Source organism: Cebus imitator, unplaced genomic scaffold (genome assembly GCF_001604975.1).
Source record: "Cebus imitator isolate Cc_AM_T3 unplaced genomic scaffold, Cebus_imitator-1.0 Scaffold385, whole genome shotgun sequence".
NCBI classification, from domain to species: Eukaryota; Metazoa; Chordata; class Mammalia; order Primates; family Cebidae; genus Cebus; species Cebus imitator.
This window is the reverse complement of record NW_016107700.1, coordinates 1,212,255-1,235,121: the sequence shown is the minus strand read 5'-3', so window position 1 is coordinate 1,235,121 and position 22,867 is coordinate 1,212,255. Positions and strand designations below refer to the sequence as shown.

General features: G+C 39.8%; 1 protein-coding gene across 4 annotated transcripts in view; it reads left to right on the top strand.

Annotated features, from left to right (window-relative positions):
- The window catches only part of SMAP2 (small ArfGAP2), a 48,957-nt gene extending 26,367 nt beyond the window's left edge, over positions 1 to 22,590 (top strand). For 3 of the 4 annotated variants that reach the window (XM_017507945.1, XM_037731193.1, XM_017507946.2), the window contains exons 2-10: positions 6,202 to 6,335; positions 7,883 to 7,968; positions 9,008 to 9,086; positions 12,304 to 12,390; positions 13,437 to 13,518; positions 14,542 to 14,648; positions 15,447 to 15,612; positions 16,043 to 16,359; positions 21,224 to 22,586. In XM_017507945.1, the coding sequence (XP_017363434.1) occupies positions 6,202 to 6,335; positions 7,883 to 7,968; positions 9,008 to 9,086; positions 12,304 to 12,390; positions 13,437 to 13,518; positions 14,542 to 14,648; positions 15,447 to 15,612; positions 16,043 to 16,359; positions 21,224 to 21,349 (1,184 nt within the window). In that variant the 3' untranslated portion in view covers positions 21,350 to 22,586. Of the gene's footprint in view, positions 1 to 6,201; positions 6,336 to 7,882; positions 7,969 to 9,007; positions 9,087 to 12,303; positions 12,391 to 13,436; positions 13,519 to 14,541; positions 14,649 to 15,446; positions 15,613 to 16,042; positions 16,360 to 21,223 lie in introns of all 4 variants that reach the window. The other variant, XM_017507947.2, reaches the window with a different exon arrangement.
- Positions 22,591 to 22,867: the final 277 nt, after the last annotated feature.

Here is a 22,867-nt window from a genome sequence, read left to right as displayed (position 1 = left end):
AGGAAGGAACTTGATGGTGCCTTGAGGAAATGAAAGAAGGCTGCTGTCATAAGAATTGAGAGGCTGTGCAACGAGGCATGGCTAGACCTTTAAGACCTTGGAAACCATGTTGAGGATTTTGTTCTTTAATCCAACAGTAATAAAAGGATTTCAAGCAGCCAGGGTGGCTTGGCTTCTTTAAGAGCTCAAGTTGGCTGTTTTGTGGAGAATGGTTTTGGTTTGGGCTCAAGGGAGAAGAGAATGTAAAAGTGGAGAGAGAGCTATTAGGAGGTTATTGCACTGGTCCAAAGGAGCCTGATGGTTTTAGATTACAAAAATAGTGATACAGATGGAGAGAAGAGATACTGATTTGACAGATATTTTGGTCTTGGTAATGTGGGGGCAGAAAGAGAGAGAGGTTTCATGATGCATAAATTTCTGGCTGACGCAGTGGAATGGATGGAGGTGTAGTTGACTAAGATGAAAAAAGGAAGAAGAGATTTTGTAGCGAGAGATTGAGAGCTTAGTTTGGAATATGCTATTCAGAAAATGTGCACCAATTTACATATTTACCTCTGTGTTTGAGACTACATGGAACGTTTATATTTAGAGGTCTGCTCTGTACAGATTTGTGTTTTAGAAAGATTATTCTGGTGGGATTCTGGAGACCAATTGCTTGTTAGTCTGTGAGGTTTTTGAATTGAAGAATCTCGTTTTTATTTTCTCTGCCGTTGTATCCCCAGTACTTAGCAGGCAAAGTGCTTGGCACAAAGGTACACAATAAATAATGTTAAGAGAATGAATGCTTGTAGGTGAGAGATGAGAAGGTCTAGGTAGAAATGGATAGATTTTGGAAACGTTTCCAAGATAGATTCAACAGGATTTGGATGGAAGATGGGAGAGATTTTTCCCTCCCTTCCCTTATCCTGCCCATTGAAGAACTTTTCTACTGGTCCATTATGCCAGCAGGTATAAATATAGGTAGCCATCAATTTATCAATTTTTTTCCTCAACTTTTATTTGTTTGGGACTTCAACGATTAGAAGTCAATGAGACAGTTATTATAATATTAATAGTAGCTTGAAGCCCTCCATCACTCTAGTTTCCCTTTTCTGTCTGCTGAGTTCTCAATCCCAGAACCCTTTTAATCCTGGCAGCGTTGGTGGTGGGGGAAGTTTCAGCAGCAAGGGGAATTTGCAGCACCACAGCAATAGTTACATGTAGAATGTAGAAGCCGTCCAGAAGTTGAGTTTAAGTTAGATATTACTTACATGCTTTCCATTTTACAAATGGAGACATGAGCCCTAGAGAAACTTGTCAGAATACATGCAACAGGTACATGTAAACCCAGGTTTCTCAGATAGGGAGCTGGTACTTAGGACAGTTGATTACTTGACTGATCAACCAAATCCATCTCCATCTACTTTTTTCATTTTCTTTGATTCCTTGTTGCAGAGAGATTCTGTGTTAATTTTGGTGTTGCTTGATGCTGCCGGAGCCTGCTCCTAGACTCCTGTTGAATCTGTTCACTTAGCTGTGGCCTTGTTCTGTGTTGTGCTAATCACTACCAGCTTACATCACTTTTCTGTCCTCTTTGCTTTCAAAATTGTTTGGCATATTGCCTCTCAGCATCTCTTTTCATTTTAAATTTCAAAATGGTATATTTTATATTTTTTCCTTGATTGCCATGGCCAATGTGTATTGAACAATTGGTTTATCTTTTTTTATTGATACATAATAGATGTACATGTTTTCAGGGCACAAGTGATATTTTGATACTTTCACATAATGTGTAATAACCAAATCATGATATTGGTATAGCCATCACCTTAAACATTAATCTTTTCTTTATGCTGGGAACATTTGAATTATTCTCTTTTACCTATGTTGAGATATAGATTATTATTTACTATAGTACTGATTTATTGAACACTAGGTCTTATTTCTTCTAACTGTATTTTTGTGTTTTTGGGGGGTTTTTTTTTTTGAGACAGGGTCTTGCTCTGTTGCCCAGGCTGGAGTGCAGTGATGTGATCTCAGCTCATTGCAACCTTCGACTTCCGGGTTCAAGCGATTCTTCTGCCTCAGCCTCTCCAGTAGTTGGGATTACAGGCGCGTGCCACCACACCCGGCTAATTTTTTGCATTTTTAGTAGAGGCAGGTTTCACCATTTTGGCAAGGCTAGCTAACTGTGTTTTTCTACCTATTAATCAACCTGAAATCATTCCGCATCCCCCTATTAGCTTCCTGGCTTCTAGAATATCGGTTTACTCTCTCTTCGTGAGATCCACTTTTTTAGCTCACTGACATTTGCAGCAACATGGATGGAAGTGGAGATCATTATGTTAAGTGAAACTATTGGTTTCACTTGCATTTTTGCAAGTTTACCAGATTAAAGTAGACTGGCCTTGTAGCAGTGATACCAGATACTATGGAATCCAAGCACCCACCACTTAGGCTGACAACCCTGGGCCTTCTTTCTTTGCATGTGTAATGGCAGCATATGTGAGCACAGGGGCAGGTGGGGGTATGTAGCAGAGAAAGGGAACAGGTGAGGGTTTAGAAAGTGCATTTTCAAGAAATAGTTTAAGAGAGATAAAGGAAGCTGCTTAAAATGTCATGTTTTCTAGAAGACTTTGAAATCGGGTCTAGGGTAAATTTCTTCTTTCTGATACTCAGTTCATTTTGGTTCTGACATTTTAGGAACAGAACTCATATTCCTTTTAAAAAAGAAGCATCCTGGGTGGGCACGGTGGCTCATGCCTGTAATTCCAGCACTTTGGGAGGCCAAGGTGGGTGGATCACCTCAAGTCAGAAGTTCAAGACTAGCCTGACCAACATGGCGAAACCCCATCTCTACTAAATAGAAACATTAGCTGGGTGTGGTGGCTTGTATAGTCGCAGCTACTTGGGAAGCTGAGGCAGGAGAATTGCTTGAACCTAAGAGGCGGAGGTTGCAGTGAGCCAAAATCGCACCACTGCACTCGTGACAGAGCAAGACTCTGTCTCAAAAAAAAAAAAAATAAAAATAAAAAGAAGCACTCCATGGTGTTGCATAGCATGTTGGTATGTATTACATATATGAATGAGTTAACTGGCCCTTATTGGGGAGATGAAAGGGAAATGGGTTCTGGAAACCTCATTGTATGCCACGTTCTTGTATATAGTCCTCAGTTATTATTGTCCCTTTGTGTTTTAGGCACTGTGAGGTGGATGCTATTGTACACATTTTATAGATGAGGAAACTGAGGCTCAGGAAGTTTAAGTATCTCTTAGAAGGTCACAAAGGTAATCATTGATGGAGCTCCGTTCAAACCTAAGTGCTTTCTGGTAGCAAAGATTATACTTTTAGTAACTAAAACTGGCAGAGCATGGTTGCTCACACCTTTAATCCCAGTGCTTTGGGAGGCTGAGGTGAGAGGATTCCTTGAGGCCGGGAGTTCACAACCAGCCTAGGCAACATAGGGAGACCTTGTCTTTAAACAAATTAAAATTAGCCGGGCATGGTGATGCATGCCTGTAGTCCCATCTACTTGGGAGGCTGAGGTGGGAGAGTCTCTTGATGCTGAGTTTGAGGTTACAGTGATCTTGCCCCTGCACTCGAGCCTGGACAACAGAGTGAGAGACCCTGTCTGAAAAAAATAAAAGGAAATAAAAGTATACCATTTCCTCATTTTTTCAGCCGTGTAAGTAACATTTGTCTTTTTTATTTTTCTTTTCTCCAATTTCAGAATCTTTTATGGAACGTGTAATTATTCACTAATAAATCTAGCAGGTCAAAACGAAAAGAAACAGTATCTGGGATAGAACTATCACTATACTCACTGGGAAAAGGTTTCAGAAGGGATATCAGGTGGGGATTTGGCGGGGAGAGAAGGCTGTCCTCTGGCTTTTCATGAAAATACAGTTGCCTTTTTTTCTGTACTGAGGCCTTGTCAGTGGCTCCGGAGTCACTCCAAGGTACCAAGTCTTAGTCTTGCACTCCTCAGAAGCAGAAAGACTTTAAGTACTTTGGATTGCGAGCTGTGACTGTGGCTTAGATGATTGGGAATTGCCTTTTCCCAATTTAGGGCCAGGAGGCAAACAGTGTAACATTTCACAGCTGACTTGATTTTTAACTAATGTTTTTGGCTTCTGACTTTGTTAGCAAACAAATACATCTTACTTGTCTTATGAGTTCTAGACTCTGGAATCTAGAGCAAAGAAAAAATACTTTAAGAAACATGCAATATTAACTTGGTTCCATTTTAAATCATATATAACTAAGATCTTTTTGGAGTTCCTTTATGAAACTGTAAAATGGATATACATCATTTATATCAGTTTAGTTTTCATTTGTGTTTGACGTGACATTCTGCCACCAGAAACAAGTGTGTGAATCATTTTTGTGTTTATTAGATACATGGTGGACCAACTATGTAAATCCATCTAGGAATCTGAAGGGGCTAAATAAATGTCTTTTTGGAAGATAAATCTGAGCTTGAGATAACAGTAAGGTATTGGGATAAAATTTCAGGCAGAGAGCACCACCTGGTGGTAATAAGGAGAATGTGCGCCTTCTGTCCTTGGAGTATTTGACATGGTAAATAAGTGATATCTGTGTCAAAAAATTACATTCTTATTTGTAATAATCATTGATTCAGATTTCTAAATATAATTTTCTGCCACACGATTATGGCATTTCTTCATTAAAACTGCTGTCAAAACCTTCAGGCTGGCCAGGCGCAGTGCCTCACACCTGTAATTCCAGCACTTTGTGGGGCTGAAGTGAGAGAATCGTTTGAGGACAGGAGTTCAAGACCAGCCTGGGCAACAGAATGAGACCCAGTCTACAAAAAATGAAAATATTCGCCAGATGGGGTGGCACACGCCTACAGTCCCATCTACTCCAGAGGCTGAGGTGGGAGGATCACTTGAGCCCAGGAAGACAAGGCTGCAATGAGCTATGATCATGCTACTGCACTCCCAGTCTGGGTGGCAGTGAGACTCTAAAAATAAAAATAAAAAACCCGCTGGTTAACCAAATAATTGTCTGTGTCCTAAAGAACTGAAGTCTGTGCTCCTTGTCGTTTCAAACTTAGGCCCCGTTTATCTCTGTAGAAAATCAGTTAGTGTCATTTTACCTGTTTATTGCATCCTCTAAGTTTTATGTCACCCTTATTTTATGTGGTAAATTTCTGCCAAGTGGAGAATGGAGAAGAAAATATTTCTGATTTTTCAGTAAGTTTTTGGCAGGTATCATATGAGTCATTTTTTTCCTGGGTAAAAATTATGAAGAAGAGTATGATAATTTTTCAGAGTGATTATTAGGATGTGTAAATCCAGCAGGGGATGGGAGATTCTGTAACAGTTTTGAATTAAAATTCATATTTAAGATTTTTTTGTTGCAATAAGCATCTTTATTATTTGGCAATCTTGAAACGAGATGCTTCAGTAGTTGGGTAAAGTAGGGACATCAGCCTAAGGGGAGAGAATCCTATTAAGTTAATGCAAATGCATATTTTATAGGCCTGGGGTTGGCGGGAGGATAAACATAGTTTCGATTACAGGTTGAGCCATGGTAAGCATGCCATATCTTTTTTCCTAATAGGAAAACTGAATACAGGCCACCACTAAAAAAGTGGTGAATACAGCCCCATCACCACTAAAACATCCCTTGGGAGAGGACTGTTTATGTAAGGTCCTAGGTCAAATAGAATATGACATGGCTTTGCACTCCTGGGATTTTTCTTAATATAAGTAACAGTCTTATAACATCTGCGTTTCAACACACTCGTATTAACAGACAGTGTAAAAAAATTGTACAGTGCACAAATGCCCATGTATTATATAATTCTGTTTATATTAAATATCCAAAATTGGCAATCCATAGAGATAAAAAGTAGATTTGTAGTTGCCAGGGAGGGGAGAAAATGGGTTGTGCCTGCTAGTGGGTTTGGGATTTCTTTTGGAGTAACGAAAATGTTCTGGAATTAGATAGTAGTAATCATTGCACAACTTTGGGAATATACTAAAAACCACTGTATTGTACACTTTAAAAATTTAAACAACTACAACAAAAAGCTGACACATGGAGGAATGAGCAGAGTCAATAAACAGGTGATTATGGTAAAAATTCTTTCACTTACATTCTAGCAGAAATGTTGTCTGATAATTAATATTGTAGTTTATGCCTTGAATGTTGTAATTTGTACTTTATTGCCCTGTTCCTGACTTTCACAGGGCCACGATGGGCCTCCTGGAACATTGGTGTGTTCATCTGCATTCGATGTGCTGGAATCCACAGGAATCTGGGGGTGCACATATCCAGGGTAAAATCAGTTAACCTCGACCAGTGGACTCAAGAACAGATTCAGGTACTTAGCCCGAGTGAGTCAGCTGCTCCCATATATCCATGTAAAAGGAATTCCAGATGAATTTCAGTCAAACCAGGCACAAAGGTGAAGATAAAAGAAAATTTAGTTGTTAAACACTTATGTCAAATTCTTGTACCTTAACAGAAATTTTTATTCTATTTTTTTTTCTGTTTTATTTTTGTATTTAAGATATAGTTATTCTACCAATATTTTACTTCCTTAAAAACAGAAATAGTCTATGGTCTAGGATTCCATGGGTCCATGAAAGTATTAAGAGGGATCTGTGGGTGATTTTCTAAGACTCTTAGCATTTGTGGGTCTAAAATTTATAGTTTCAAATGTTAACTTTTTGTCGGACACGGTGGCTCATGCCTGTAATCCCAGCATTTTGTAAGGCTGAGGTGGGAGGATCGCTTGAGCCCAGGAGTTCAAGACCAGCCTGGGCAACAGAGTGAGACATGTATCTCTACAAAATAAAGAATTTAAAAATTAGCTGGGCCTGGTGGTACGTGCCTGTAATCCCAGCAGTTTGGGAGGCTGAGGTGGGAGGATTGCTTGAGCCCAGAAGTTGAGGCCGCAGTTAGCCATGATGGTGCCATTGCACTCTAGCCTGAGCAATAGAGTGAGACCCTGTCTCCAAAAAAAAAAAAAAAACTTAAAAAAAAAAACCTCCAAATCGTAGACTTATAGAAATTTATTATTAAAATGCATGCATGAATCTTGTTTGCTGTTATCTTGGTGGGCTTGGAGTGAGACACCTAAGTTAATGAGTCTGGCTGACCTAAGAGCTGTATCTGGATATAGCTTCATTATTCTTTATTCTCTTCCTAAATTAAAATGCATTAATTTTAATTTTTTCTTTCTTGGGAGTAAAAGGGAAGCCCCCCCCCCCAAAAAAAAATCCATTTGCTAAAGTTGGTAATGGAAATGAGATTACTCTTAACCAGAAAATGGCTTTAGAAATTGCTTTAGACTGTATTTATAGATGTATTAAAGGTCTAAAAGTGTGAGTTACATTTTTCAGTTACACTTTACTCTGTTTTAGGAAGGAAATTATGTGCTGTGGAGATATTTGGGAATTTGGAGATTTAGAAAGCTCTTGGGATTTATTCCTCACAAGTGTTAACGGGTCTACTTAAAAGCCTAATGGGAAACACATTTATTAGAATTGATTAATTAATAGTATAAACTCAGAATGGTAACACTGATCGTTGCCTGCCAAGTAGACATTTTAATTGGTAGCTGTGTATCTAAGACTTTCCAATGAGATCTTGAATTATTACTGAGTTAAATGTATCTTGGCACACAAATCTTTCAGTAGAAGGAACCAATGGAGTAGGGGGAAAGGCAGCTTGGGGCAAATGACTGGGAATTCCTAGTAAGGTGGAGAGAATCACGAATTGGAAATCAGAATACACAAGTTTAAATCTTGGTTCTGATACTCTCTAGGTTGGTTCTTCAATTGTACAGTAGTGGAATTGGGTGAGATGTTTTTCAGTTCTTTCTTGATCTGACATTCCATGTTTCTACATTCTCTTTGGTCACAGTGCATGCAAGAGATGGGAAATGGAAAGGCAAACCGACTTTATGAAGCCTATCTTCCTGAGACCTTTCGGCGACCCCAGATAGACCCGTATCTTTTCTGGTGCAACTTAGAAGGCTTAGTGGTATTTTGATGTTTGGGGAGAGTCAAACAAGACTCAAGTCCTGTACTGTGACTGGGTCATCTTTGTGGATTAGTCAGTATTCCTGCTCATCCTCTGTCCTGCAACCAAAATGTACAAAGACCACATGTATTTGCTAATGTCAGAATTGTCATATAGTGTCACTTGAGGAAGACTCACTCTGGAATTAAGACTGCAGTGATTTCACTGTCAATTCTTCCATAAAGTTACATCTCCACTAGTTTATTTTGGGTCTCTGGAACTATTGTTTCATAAAAAGAGTAGTTTACTGTGCTCTGTTAACCCTGGCAGTCAGCAAAACTGCCATTCATTTTTACCATCTTTTTATCTCTCGGGTGAAAGAATTAACTGTTGTTTACCAGTTTATCAATAACCAGTAACTTTCTTCCACCATCTGCTCAACAGAGGATAGCACCCGGGACACAAAACCAAATCCCTTAGAGGCAGTGCTTCTCAAAATGTAGTTTGTAGATCATCTTGTTAAGGTTTTTTTTTTTTTTTTTTTTTTTTTTTTTTTTTTTTTTTTTTTTTTATGGGTGCAGATGGAACCTGTTAAATGCAGATTTGGGGCCTTCCAGAAGACCCACTGGTCAGAATCTGACAGTGGGGCACAAGAGTCTATGTCTTCAAAGGGCACTTATGTGCCTTTGTTTGAGGCCTATTGAACTAAGTGCTTTAAAATAGACATTTGACTGCTTTACCTATATTCTAGAATAGCCACAGACACCTTTAATGTCAATATGAAGGTTAATTCCACTTGCTGCTGTCATCACTCTGAAGGGAAATCATAGGAAGTAATGATTCCCTGCTCTAACTGTGAAGGAGGCATTTTAAGGTTTCAGTCAGAGATATTGCATATAAAGAGGCAGGAGCCATGTGGGGAAACCAGGCAAGAGGGAAGGAGGAGAACAATGCTCCATGGAACACAAATTGACCTTTTATATTCTTACCGTTTGAGGGGATTCATCCTTAATAAGCTTTTTGCAGAGCTGTCGAAGGATTTATTCGAGATAAATATGAGAAGAAGAAGTACATGGACCGAAGTCTGGACATCAATGCCTTTAGGGTTAGTTATAAATCTTTCAAGTTTTGTCCATAATAAGTAATTTACTTATTAAATCAGGCCAGAGAACACTTTGAAGAACTGCTACCAAAACACTCCCAAACCATCTTTTAAAAAAAGCAAAAGTAGACCAGGTATGGTGCCTCATCCCTTAATCCCAGCACTTTGGGAGGCTGAGGCAGGAGGATTGCTTGAGTCCAGGAGTTTAAGACCAGCCTGGGCAACAAAGCAAGAACCCCATCTCTACAAAAAATTTAAAAATTAGCCAGGCATGGTGTGTACTACACCTGTAGTAACCAGCTATTTGGGAGGCTGAGGCAGAAGGATCACGTGAGCCAGGGAGGCTGAGGCTGCAGTAAGCTGTGATTGTACCGCTTCACTCCAATCTAGGCAACAGAGTTTGACCCTGTCTCAAAGTAAATTTTAAAGCAAAAGTAAAAAGTGCCAGTTACTGAGTCAAGACCATGAGATATCATGAAACAAATTTCTTCCTCAGGGATATGCAGGGGAAACTATCAGTGAATTCTTTGCCTTAATCTGTAGTTAGAAGGTGTTAGTGATGATTCCCAGTTTGGAATTATTTCTTGGGATGGACATGTTGCATATACTAGATCAAATATGATAATATATGTGTGTGTGTGTACTACAGCTATATCTATCTACATAGATATATACACACACATATACTTTTTTTTCTGTAAATGAAATAAACAAAAGTAGGTATAATTACATCACCAGAGTTTCCTTCAGTTTGACCAATGTATATTTCCAGCATTACCTGCTGATAACCAGTGTATTGGTGGACTGTTTGCCAACGGGGGGACTCTTGTTCCTGAGAAGGGTTTCAGAGGGAGACTGACTACCCGTTGCCAAGTACACTTTCCATCCTAGGCATGTTTAGAATCTCCAGCATACTATACGATAACTAGGACAAATATAACACACAGGGGGAAAGACAGCATGGTTTCTGGAAGAAGAAAATACGCCTAATTAATGACAACTAATGGGGAACCAATAGATATGACTATTTAGACATTTAAATTACCTTTGACAAGATTCTACAGAAAACTCCCTTGGGAATAATTGGCCATTTCTCTAGTCACAGAAATATTGCCCTATCTGTCATCTATTCTAGTTATGTAATAATGATATGATAACCAGTGAAATTTGCATAGGGCTCTAAGACCTTCTGGGTAATTAAAAGTTAAGTTAATTGGAGTCTGCTTCAGATTGATCTTATGAAGCTGTGTGAAAGGGGCATTAGCTTGTGGGTGAATTTCAACACAGGCAAGTAAGTGTAAGGTAATACATGTAGTTAGAAAAACATGATTCCTTTTCAACTTAGTATGAAGGACTCTCACCTCACAGTTGTCCAGAAAGGGGACTTGTCAGTATCATAACTGTGACAAGAAAGAATTAACATAGTGTGCAGCTACAGCTTGGATGGCATCATCAAAAACAGTTTAGAACCCAAGCACACACATTTCCTTTTATTTGTAGAAAACTGTGGTCTGTCTGCCCAGCTCTGTTCATTGTGCCTGAAGATATGAACTCAGATGAGATCAGAAAAGGGTAACTGAGATAATTCAGATGATGAAGGAGTAGAGTTGCTGTTTGTACACAGCTATTGTAGAAACAACAGCTCTGCCCTCAGGTGTTCATGATTACATTGCTGGTATACTGAACCCATGAAAGCAAGCCCGGTTACTGGATGTTTTTCTTAGGAATGAAATACCTCCCCTTTACTAAAAAGCTATTTCAGACCTTGTTATTTAATGTACTTAGATTTTTTTCATATTCTTGTGAAGATTTTTATGCCAATAATTAATGTTTGCTAAGTGAAGACATTTAATATCAAATGAGAAGAAACTGGCTTTGTTAAAAACTATTCTCTTTTTAATGGACAGATAAAACATTTTTAACTTAAACGTCTGCATTAAAGACATAAACTGTGTATGAAAAAGATAACTGCATGTATTGATTATAAAATTATTTTAGAGGAAATATGAAAATTAAGTGAAAAAATCCATGCATACTCTCACTGTCTTTGCTAATAATTATCTTCTTGTTGTGTTCCCCTTTTTTTCTATGTAGTTTCTTTTTGGAGTCGTAATTATAATACAGTTATGTAGGTTTCTCTCACTTTCATTCCACTTAATATTTCTATGTTGCTTATGTGGTATTTATAATTTTTAATTGTTGCTTCACCTTTCAGGGAGTAGCTAAATCACTGAAAGTAATAGTTTATTTTGCCATTCCCCTTCTGTGGCATAAATATAGTTATTTCAGGTTTTTTTAGCATGAATAATTCCAGGCTGAACTTCTTGGCGCATTTAACCTTTTTCATATTTTGGACTTTTTTCTTAAAATACATTACAAGATATGGTATCATGTAGGTCAAAAGGATTTCAACATTTTTCTCTTCCTAGTTTTGCCGATATACTTTCCAGAAGTTGTACCATTTTACTCTGTCTTCTCAGCATGTGTAAGAGCGTTCGTTTCACATCATCCCTCCCAACATTATATAAAGATCTTTCTCCCTGCGTAAAATGCATTTTAAATTGCCTTTTTTATCTCTGGCAAGACCAAACATGTTTTTCATATTTATGCTATACTCTGTATTCTTAAAATAACCTTAAGAATACAGAGTATAGCATAAATATGAAAAACATGTTTGGTGGTTTTGTTTTACATTTAGGTGTTTATTTGATTTTAAGACTTTAGTTTTTGTTCTTCTAATCTGTAAACTTGAAATTAAGGTTTATTTTCTGACTGTTGAAAAAGGAGATGAATATTGAGAGGATCCATCATTGAATTTATGATATTACAGAGGACTTAAGCTGAGTAAGATGTACATGAACTTATTCACTGATATACCAAGATCAGGGGAGACCTCTCAAAGCATGGGCAAATTATATGTGGGGTACAGATGGGCAGCATACTGGTAAAATGTTTTAGCCTCTGTACATAGCCTTGACTGCAAATATCAAGAGTCATGAGTGGATTAGGAGGGCGGGTGCCTAAGATGCATTGAGACTAATTTGGAAGAGGTCAACTCATGCTCTACGCCAAGACACTGTCCCCCAAGCTTGTCAGACAGCTGCATCAGAATCAATAGGGATTTGGGGTATCCTTTTTGGACACTTGAAATTATGATTTATCGAACTATTAGTCACCTTGGGCCCTGTGTTCTTTGTCTTGTTTTGTTAAATCATTATAGAAAGAAAAAGATGACAAGTGGAAAAGAGGGAGTGAACCAGTTGCAGAAAAAAAATTGGAACCTGTTGTTTTTGAGAAGGTGAAAATGGTAAGTTGGAAAGTATTTGCACTGTATGAACAGCCTCAGGTATGTGTATATGAACAGCCTCAGGTATGTGTATATTTGTGAAAGGAAGAGTAAGAGACCTTGTGGTAAATACCATTGCACCATCACACCTGGTACTAAAGGATTCTGCATCTGGATTGGATCGCCTGTTGCCATCTCTGTTTCTTTCCCATTACCTGTTGTTGCCTAAAGCTGTTCTGTAAGAGCTTCTCTTTGGGGCCAGGTGGGAGCTTGGGAAACGCATCTGTTCCCTCCAAGCAAGAGGCACAGTCTAAGCCAGAATGCCAAGGCTGTGGGACTCCTTCTGAACAGATGCTATTTCCACATTAGTCCTTCTATTGTTAGAACAGTCTAGAAGTCAGGCCATACTAGTCCATTTTACATGATCCCTTCTTATGTTCTTGCTTTGTCATATTGAAACAGACACCTTTCTTTTTCCACAGGACATATTGTGGCTGTAGTAGTAGAATCTCTAATATAAAAACTTGGAATCTTGGGAGAGAGAACTTTACTTACTATTGCTTAAGGAAGAGTCTTTTATCATCGTTCTGAATCACATTGTCTGTGGACACAGTCACTAGTGATATTGGCAGAGTGAATTAGGTAATCTTTAAACCGACCTCCCTTTTGGTGTTACAGTAAAAGGTTTTCTAACCACTGGGAGATGTGTTGGCTCTTGTACCATCAGATATCTACCTTTATTCTTGGCTTTTCCTGGGACCAAAAACTGCTGCTTCTGTTGGATCCCCTGTTCTGCGGTTGTCTAGGTTTCAGAAAGATTTGTCTCTTCAGGAAGCCAGACAATCATGGGCAATATCTTTGTTTTTCACTTTAGGTTTGATTTATGTACTTCTGCCTCCTGACTTGATTCTTTCACCTGACACTTCCTGAGTTTCGTTTCTTCAGTAACTCTCTTTGAATAACAGCAGCCCTACCCACAAGAAAACTGTGGCTTTACAGTGGAGATGGGAGAAAAAGAAGTTTAAAAACACCTGCTTATTTCTTTCTATAACATATTTTCACCTTAGCCACAGAAAAAAGAAGACCCACAGCTACCTCGGAAAAGCTCCCCGAAATCCACAGCACCTGTCATGGATTTGTTGGGCCTTGGTAAGAGTTGGACTTTTCAGCTTCCGTGTTCTTACACATTTTGATGAATTCTCAGTGACCCTGGAAGATAGGCAGAGATGGGCTTCTCCAGTTTTGTCTTCATGGCTAAGACTGTTCTCTCACATTCTTCCTGGTATGTTTCACATCTGAGCAGTTGCTCTAAGGAAGTGTTTACTGTGACACTTTTCAGAGCGACAGTGTGGTGTAGTGGTTTAGAGCATGGCCTTTGGAGCCAGTGCCCTGCCGTGTTACTTACTGTCTGTGTGACCTTGGGTAGTTTACGCAACCTCTGATGGTTCCTTTCCTATCTGTGCAGTGAGAATGAGTCTCTACTTCAAAGGTGGTGTTGGAAGGGTTAAATGAGATAATGCCTCTAAAGCTCTTGGCCCCATGCCTGGCACATACTGAGCCCTCCATAAATGTTAGCAGTTTTGCTAAACAGCACCTTTGAGCCTCATGTCACTTACCTGTACTCCATTCCCTGCCCCCATTCCTTTCATTTTTCAGATGCAGCCTGTTTCTGAGATGGCCTGTGGTCATTTTTCTCCAAATCCTTGAAATCCTGAACTAGTGATTCTGCCCTTTCGGAAAGCGAGCCTATTGTCTACCTTTCACAGCGCTGATGGTTGCACTTTGTTTCCATCCACTTCTGTTGATTTAGGTTATTGGCTACTTAGGCTTCTAATTTCTGTACCTTTCCTTGCTCTCTGAAAATGAACCCTCCATACCTTGCCCTTCAAATAGCCGGAAGGGAGCCAGCCCCCTACTGTGGTGCTGAAATAACCTTCAGGCCTGGGTTTCTGCTGCCCTGTGCCTGATAGCTGGGCTACAGGCTTCCCCAGAGGACTCTGGGAATGGTGGGGGAAGCTTCTTTTGAGAAGCCCTATCCACACTAGATGGTTCCAAAAGTCTAGATTTCTAGGTCCATGAGCTTATGGGCCACCTTTGCTTTATGTCTAGAATACAAGGAAGGCATAGGCTTAGTAAGCAGTGCTGCATCTTAACTTCGATCTCTCTTTCTAGATGCTCCTGTGGCCTGCTCCATTGCAAATAGTAAGACCAGCAATACTCTAGAGAAGGATTTAGATCTGTTGGCCTCTGTTCCCTCCCCTTCTTCAGGTTCCAGAAAGGTGAGTCTTATGGGCCCCTTAGGATTAAAGAACATTCTGAAATGAGTGATTTCAGTATCATAATCATGGAACCAAGTCATACTTCCTTGGTGGGGTTGGACTTTGGTTTTCTTGATTCTTCATTCTTCCCTTAACATTGTATCATTCCTGTCACAGTCTTAAGATTCTAAGATTGTGTTGTTCATGCCATTTTGTCTCCTGCTCAAAAAGTGGGCCCTTTGAATTGCCTCTATGGAGTGTGTGATATTGTGAAGGCTGATACTTGAGGCTAGCTCCTCGGCCTGAGTTACTGCCACTTGTAGGTAGGAAAGACTTGAAACTTTTAATGGCCACCAGTTGTGAAATGCCTGCTATGTCTCAGGCACACTGTGGGGTGGGTTTTTTTTATATCATTTTGTATATTTCATTAATAATTTCACATCTTCACCACAAACCTGCAAAGTGGGAATTTTACAGATGTGAAAACATGAGTTCATAAAAGTTATGTGACTAGCCTCTGGTTATGCTACTAAATGGCACCACTGGGATTGAAACTCAGTTCCTCTGCTGCATCATTTGTGGGTTGTTTTGTGTGTTTGTTTCTACCAAATCACATGTTTTGGTGAAAGGAAAGAACTGTAACAGAGCTTAACTATCAGGAGTTTTCAGATATTTCAATAGTAAAAATGTCAGGAAGCTATTAACTTGAGTCGTGAATTCTTATTGCAGATGTTAGGAGCACCAGAGAGGGAAGGGAGATCCTTAAGGAGACCCCCATGAGAACCATTTCAATTCTCCCCCTGACCTCTTTGCCCTAAGGTTGTAGGTTCCATGCCAACTGCAGGGAGTGCCGGCTCTGTTCCTGAAAACCTGAACCTGTTTCCAGAGCCAGGGAGCAAATCAGAAGAAATAGGCAAGAAACAGCTCTCTAAAGACTCCATTCTTTCACTGTATGGATCCCAGACGCCTCAGATGCCTACTCAAGGTAGATTTCATGGGTGTCGTGGCCATGTACCAGGTAAAGACATGAGGGCTTCCGTGCAGGAATTACTTATTGTGACAGTTGCTTTGGGGGCCAGGATGTCATACACCAAACAAACCTGAACATGACCACAGTATCAGCAGATGGAAATTATGTAACCCAGAGTCATACTTCTGTGGAGTCTGGGGTCACACTTCTGTGAAGTCTAACTCAAGGTCTGGATCTGGACCCTAAAGGGAAAGTGGCTAGGTCAGCAGCCCGTTGGTAAGCCATAGCAGGTCTTGTAGAGATTTTAACTACTTTGCTGTGTAAAACAGCATTGTGAGTTGAGCAATCCTGAGAATTCCAGCTGGAACGGGGTAGCCAGGAAGACTTTGGGCTGACTGTATGTTTTTTCCTCTTTAACAGACCTATATGTGTGTTTTCTTGGCAGCAATGTTCATGGCCCCTGCTCAGATGGCATATCCCACAGCCTACCCCAGCTTTCCGGGGGTTACACCTCCTAACAGCATAATGGGGAGCATGATGCCCCCACCAGTAGGCATGGTAGCTCAGCCAGGAGCTTCTGGGATGGTTGCTCCCATGGCCATGCCTGCAGGATATATGGGTGGCATGCAGGCATCAATGATGGGTGTGCCAAATGGAATGATGACCACCCAGCAGGCTGGCTACATGGCAGGCATGGCAGCTATGTCCCAGACTGTTTATGGGGTCCAGCCAGCTCAGCAACTGCAGTGGAACCTTACTCAGGTGAGCTACCCCATTTTACTGTGGCAAGAGTTTTGAGCTTTCTCAAGGTTGTCTCACTTTGTGCGTCTCTGCTATCCTTTGAATCCTTTCCATGTAGAAGAGATAACGCCAGAGACATTGTTAGGTTTGCTTTTTTTTTTTTTTTTCCCCCTAGGTCTGTCTAAAGTGAGACTTTCTGAGGAGTTCTGGGTTCCTGTAGAATAAGGGCAATTGCCTAAATCTGAATCTCTTCACACATTCTCAAAAGCAAAAACAAACACATAAACCCTATACAAACAATGAATGCAGATATTCTCATAGCAGTGTCACTTAGCAGGCAGAATACTATAAGGTTCAAATGGCGTGGCAAGGTGCATATAAACGCCAAATCTAGCAGAGCCAGCATCACAGAGGAGACTATAAAAAGAAAAGAGGGAGCAGGGGCACAGATAAAGTAACCCCCAGAAGGAGAAGGACCTACCCTCATCAGACATACTGAAAACAGGTCTGAGATGTGGTAGGTTAGAACTCTGTTTACTTGGAGGATCAAAAATAAGAGACTTGAGATATATAGGAGTATAGGTAGTAACCTTAGGAAAGTATTGCTTCTTGGGGAGATGGGCATGACTTAAAAGGAGGAGGTACCCTTAGGAAGACCTGGTGGTGAAGGGAAAGAAAGACATGAGAAATGAAAATGAGAATCACAAAATCAGATATACAGCTTCCTCCCTCTTCCAAAATAACCACTTTACTAATAAAAGATGATGCTCCTAATCTAAGAAATTTAGTAAGCCTCCCCAAACCCTCACACCTATCATTGCTGATTGAGAAAAGAATAAGACCTTACAAAATAACCCAAACATGGCAGCTGACATTTGTGCAAAACTACTACAAGAAGAAAACAGAAAATGAAAATCAAAACATTTCATATAATGAATATTCTCCCTCAAAAAACAGTCATGAAGCAAAAGAAAATTGTTACACAATCTACCAACCTGAATTAAATGTCCTTAAACAAATGTTTGCAGGTAAGACAAAACACCTTAAATCAGAAATTCAAAAACTTAGAACCAAAGTGGATAAAAAACTGAACGTGTGAAATGAAAGTTTACTGAACTCAGAAAAGAAATTGAAGAAAAAGCCAAAATTATCATATAAAGACTGAATTACAAGTTAACCAAAGAACAATAGATTGAGCTGAAAATATATTTGGCATTGAGGAAAGGCATAAAACAGCTAAAAGAATGAAAACTAAATGTAGAAAGGAGTAAAAAGAATCAGACAAATTAATATGGAAGTTGAGCAAAGAAAACCTAACATACGTGTATTTGGAGATGTCCAAAGAAATAAAGACAAAATAAATAAAACATGGGACAGAATTATTGTATTTCAATCTATAACACAAGAAAACTTTCTAGAAATAAAAGACTTGGATATAGTATGGAAAGAGTCCACTGTGTATCTGGGAAAATTGACCCAGAACAGTCAACTCTAAAACATATCCCAGTAAACTGACAGACTTTAAAGAACATTAAAAATGTTTAGGGCTCCAGCCTCTTCCATACCTCCTACCCACAAAAATCTGTCACTTACACCAAATGAAAAATACTCAGGTTGACATCAGACTTCCAAATAGCAAAATACAAAAAGAACAAGGGGAGTAGTAGTTTAAAGGCACTCAAGTATATGCAAGACAAGACAAGCATTTTACAGCCAACCCAGCCAAGCTACCCTTAAGGTATCAAGGCTGTAAAAACTAAATCTGAAAAAACTCAGGGAATATCACACTTACAAGGCTTTCCTGGGGAATCTAACAGAAGATAAGCTTCATCCATCTAAGCATTTTTGGCAAAAGAACCGATGGTGAGAATTGAATGTTTAATTGAGAATGTAAGACTAAAACAAAGGTGATGACAAGGGTTGCAGGATATATATTATATTCTGGCAAACAAATACAACTAAAAATAATGGAAGGAGAAGGGAGAAAAGTGGAATAATAAATATTGTGTAGGAAATAAGTAGAAGTCAAAGGATGTAATAAGCTGACAAACCAAATCATGGAAGCTTGAATAAGGAAAAAGGAGACTAAGGACATTGCTAAAAGTATTCATATAAAAGTAATCACTAGAACAAACATGTGAAATGTTCTGAATACCAAGATAATTTTTTTTTTTTTTTTTNTGAGATGGAGTCTCACTCTGTCACCCAGGCTGGGGTGCAAGTGGCAGAATATCGGCTCACTGCCACCTCTGCCTTCTAGGATCAAGTGATTCTCCTGCCTCAGCCTCCTAAGTAGATGGAATTACAGGCACCCCCCACCATGCCCGGTTAATTTTTTTGTATTTTCAGTAGAGACAGGGTTTCACCATGTTGGCCAGGCTAGTCTTGAACTCCTAACCTCAGGTAATCCACCCGCCTTGACCTCCCAAAGTGCTGGGATTACAGGCATGAGCCACTGCACCCGGCTGAGAATTTGTAAAAACAGACTACAAAGTGCAGCAAATACAGTAAACACAGTAAAAATATAATATGATGGAATTGAGACCAAACATACCAATCATATCAGTAGGCAACTCTTCTATCAGAAGAAAATGATGTTCAAATTGGTTCACAAAGCAACACTAGTTTTGTACTAGGTACAAAGCAATACAAAGTGATTTAATGTAAAAACCAGGAGACAAGGCAAAGGAATACCAGAGAGGTGGTGCATGTGTACTGCACATGTGCATGCATATGCTATCTTTATCAGCGTAGTATCAATGTTATACTTGATTTAGAAAAAGTATTTTTATGTTTTTCTTTCTCTGTAGTCTGGAATAATTTATGTAGTATTTGTCTTTGAAAGTTTTGTAGAATTTCCATATGGAGTTGTGTGGCCCTATTGCTTTCTTTTGTAGCAAATCTTTGATAGTTTTCTGTATCTTCTGTGGAAGTTAATTTTGGAAAAGTGTATTTACCTAGATTTTCCATTTCATCAAGGTTTTCAAATTTATCAAAAGTTATGCCAAGCAGCCTCATTAATTTTTCTCAAAGAACCAGGATTTTGATGTATTGGTGCGACATTTTTCTGTTTTCTACCTCAATTTCTGGTGTATCTTTAGTATTTCTTTCCATATGTTTTCCATGGGTTTACCTTGTTATTTTCTGGCTTTCACAGTGGAGACTTACATTCACTTATTTTCATTGTTTCATTTTTATTTGTATAGGTAGTGGAATGCTATAACTCTGATGGGAATGTGTCAGAGTGGCACATGAGCCAACTTCCAGTGGCTCTGACTGGCCAAATGAGACAGTTTGAACATCAAAAAGACTAACAAAACTAATGGATTATGAAACATTGAATGGAAAAAAAAAAAAAAACAAAAACACGAGTCCATGGTGATATTTTTTAAAAACCAGGTGTGGAGTGGAGGGAGGAAAAGCCTTCTTTACAGAAGAATGATAGTAATTATAAAAAGAACAAGGGATTCACACATTTGCAAAGAAATGCCCTTCAGATTATTTTTTAATTATAATGAAAAAAATATATAGCCACTACCTTAGCCAAGTGATCAAACATAAAATTACTGACAATTGAACAAATTAATATCATATGCTTCCTGATATTTTGTACTAAGAAAGACATCATATCACCTCCATAGAATCTTGCCAAAAGTATTTAACCTGGATCCAATTATGAAAAAACATGAGGTGAATCCACATTGAGGGATATGCTACGGAATAACTGTCCTGGGTTCTTAAAACTGTCAGTGTCAGGAAGAAATGGAAGGAAGTGGTAGGGAAACTGTTCTAGTTTATTAAAGGAGATCTGAAATTGAAATGCCATGTACATTAGAATATTGTATTAATGTTAGAATTCTTGAGTGTGTTCATTGTTTTGTGATTCTATTAAAGCACTCATTCTTGTGAGGTGCCTCCTGACTTAGGAGTGAAATGTCATGACAGCTGCAGCTTTTTTTTTTCTTTTGTTATCTGCAACTTTTGATGCTCATCAAAAAATGTAAGTTTTTTTTGTAGGAACAGAGAGAAAATATGGCAAATGTTAACAGTTGGTGAATTTCAGGAAGAAGTTATATGGGTTTTATTGTACTATTCTTTAAACTTTTATGTAAGTTTGAAATTTACTTTAAAAGTTGGTACAAGAAAATAATACTTTCTCCTAAAGAAAAAGAGTTTATATAGAAAATGTACGAGGCTCAGGAAATTCAAGGCATTTTTCTCGATAAAGTATTTTTCTGTTCACTGCTATGGGCCTGTCTTTCAATTGAATTCATGAAGGACCTCCGCCCATCCTCCCCCTTGCCTCAGGCCTTATTCCACTGACTTTCTCCCAGCTCCTTCCCATCTCATACACTGAAGACACATTAGTCTTTTTCCCCCACCCTGCCTTTGTTCATTCTCAACAGTCCAGTTCCTTTTTTTCCCCCTTCTGCAAACTAGCGAGCCTGCTCATGCGCTTTCCCTGACACTGACGGTAATAGCTGTGCTGAAGATGAGGCGGGAGCATTGGGGAGGGGGCTTTTATTTCAGCCTTTAGGGTTGGCCAGGCAAGTTAACAAGAGGCCCCTTCTATTTAGGATGAGGGACTGGAAAAGAAAAAGAGAGGAACTCATGCTGATTTTCTGTCGACTGGATCCAGGTGCCAGGATGCCTTCTTTCCCTCCCTGAGCCTTAGTCTCTGTCGACTGGCACTCCTGAATAGTCGTTCATGTACATGGTCTTGAAATGATCTGACTGCTAAGGTCCAGGGTTTACTATCCATAACAGAGTTTCCCTTTGTCTCATTCTCTCCATCCTGGCAGAGAAAGAGAGCCCTACCCTGCCTTTTGCACTAATTGGCGGAATGCCCACAGCCTGGTCTGAAAGTCTCCTCTCTCCCTTTCAGATGACCCAGCAGATGGCTGGGATGAACTTCTATGGAGCCAACGGCATGATGAACTATGGACAGTCAATGGGTGGCGGAAATGGACAGGCAGCAAATCAGACTCTGAGTCCTCAGATGTGGAAATAAAAGCAAACACCTGTATGGCTGCCAGGCTGCCATTCTCCTCAGCCCTCACTCTCTCCTTTCCACAGCCTCCACCCCTGACCCCCATCCTCTTTTCCTACCTCTCTGTTTGGTTTAGAAATTGCTCAATAAGTCATTTGGGGTTTGGCAGTCTGCCCAGCCACTTCCCAAACATGAAGACCTCTCTGTTGCTTTATGTTGTACATGCCCCATAGCCATCCCCTCGTCCTCCCCAGTCCTCTCCTGGCACCAGCACCTTAGAAGTTGTTGGCAGAAGGCACTTAAACTGTGGGAGAAATGTGCATACCTTTGAATACCTTCCCTCAAGGTTAAAGCTCCTATCAGACTCTCAGAAGGGTCTGTAGGTGTTATGTATTAGCCAAAGAGGGGAAAGCTTAGAGGTCCTTCTATATGTGTTAATAAGCTGTTTCTAAGTTTTTAAATTTGAAGAGGAGACATCATGTTCTCATGATTTATGGGAATGAAGCAAGTACCGAAATCATATTAAATACTCCCTGGGTCCTGGGTGAGTTTGACCCTAGCCCTGGGGTGAGGCAAGCCCCCTCCTGTGAGGATGAGCAAAAATATTACTCTCTTCGCCCTGAGTTGCTTTCCGGATCTGGGGCTTCAGGACTTGCTGCTTCAGTCAGCCTTTATTAGCACCAAAGACTTTGTGAAGATCCCACACAGACACACATCCCTTCCCACCTCTCACCTACCTTCAGTAGGATCTGGCTCCGTGGCTGGAGGACCAAGCCTATAGTGGGAATGCAGAGCTTAACATGTACTGCTTGTGTGTGCGTGTGTGTGTTTGTGTGCGTGTATGGGTGTGTGTTCCACCTCCCACCCTCTCCCCATCTGCTCTGGGTATTTTTGTTTTTGTTTAGTTTTAGGTTTACAACAGAGAGGAGTTAATTTATCAGCAGCCTAAAACTGTTGTGTTTTTCTTATGGTTTAAAAAAAAATGCCATGTCATTGATAACTTCTTTCTCTGTTCCCTTCTCCCAGTCTGCAGATCACCCTCTCATGCTTGTGTATCCAGGGTGCTCTGTTTCCCTACCTTTCCCAGGTGTATGGGGCAGCGGGCCGGAACAGCATTCCCCTCAGTCATTGTTCACCCCACTTGAAAATGCAGACAAGAAAACTTTGCTTACAAGATTTCATGTGTGGGAACCACAGTTCCTGGCTGCCTTTCTCTTGTGTATGTTTAAATTCCTTAATAAATATTGCAGGGAAGGACTGTTTGCTTGGCCATTACTGTGTGTCACTCTTGGAGGAGGGTGTGTTACACTCAGGTTTTCTGTTTTCCAAAGGCAATTTCTTCACTTCCTGTATTTTAGAAAATTCTGTGCTTCTCATACCCAAGGGTGAGGCCCAGGCTCCAGCAATCAGAAAGGCGGCCTCTCTCCACTGGCATCTAGAGCTGAGCTGAGGGAACTCTGGAGATCCATACCTGCCAGAGTCACAGATCATCAGAGCAGCATGCCTCTTCCCCCACAGATGGAGAAACTGAGACTCGGA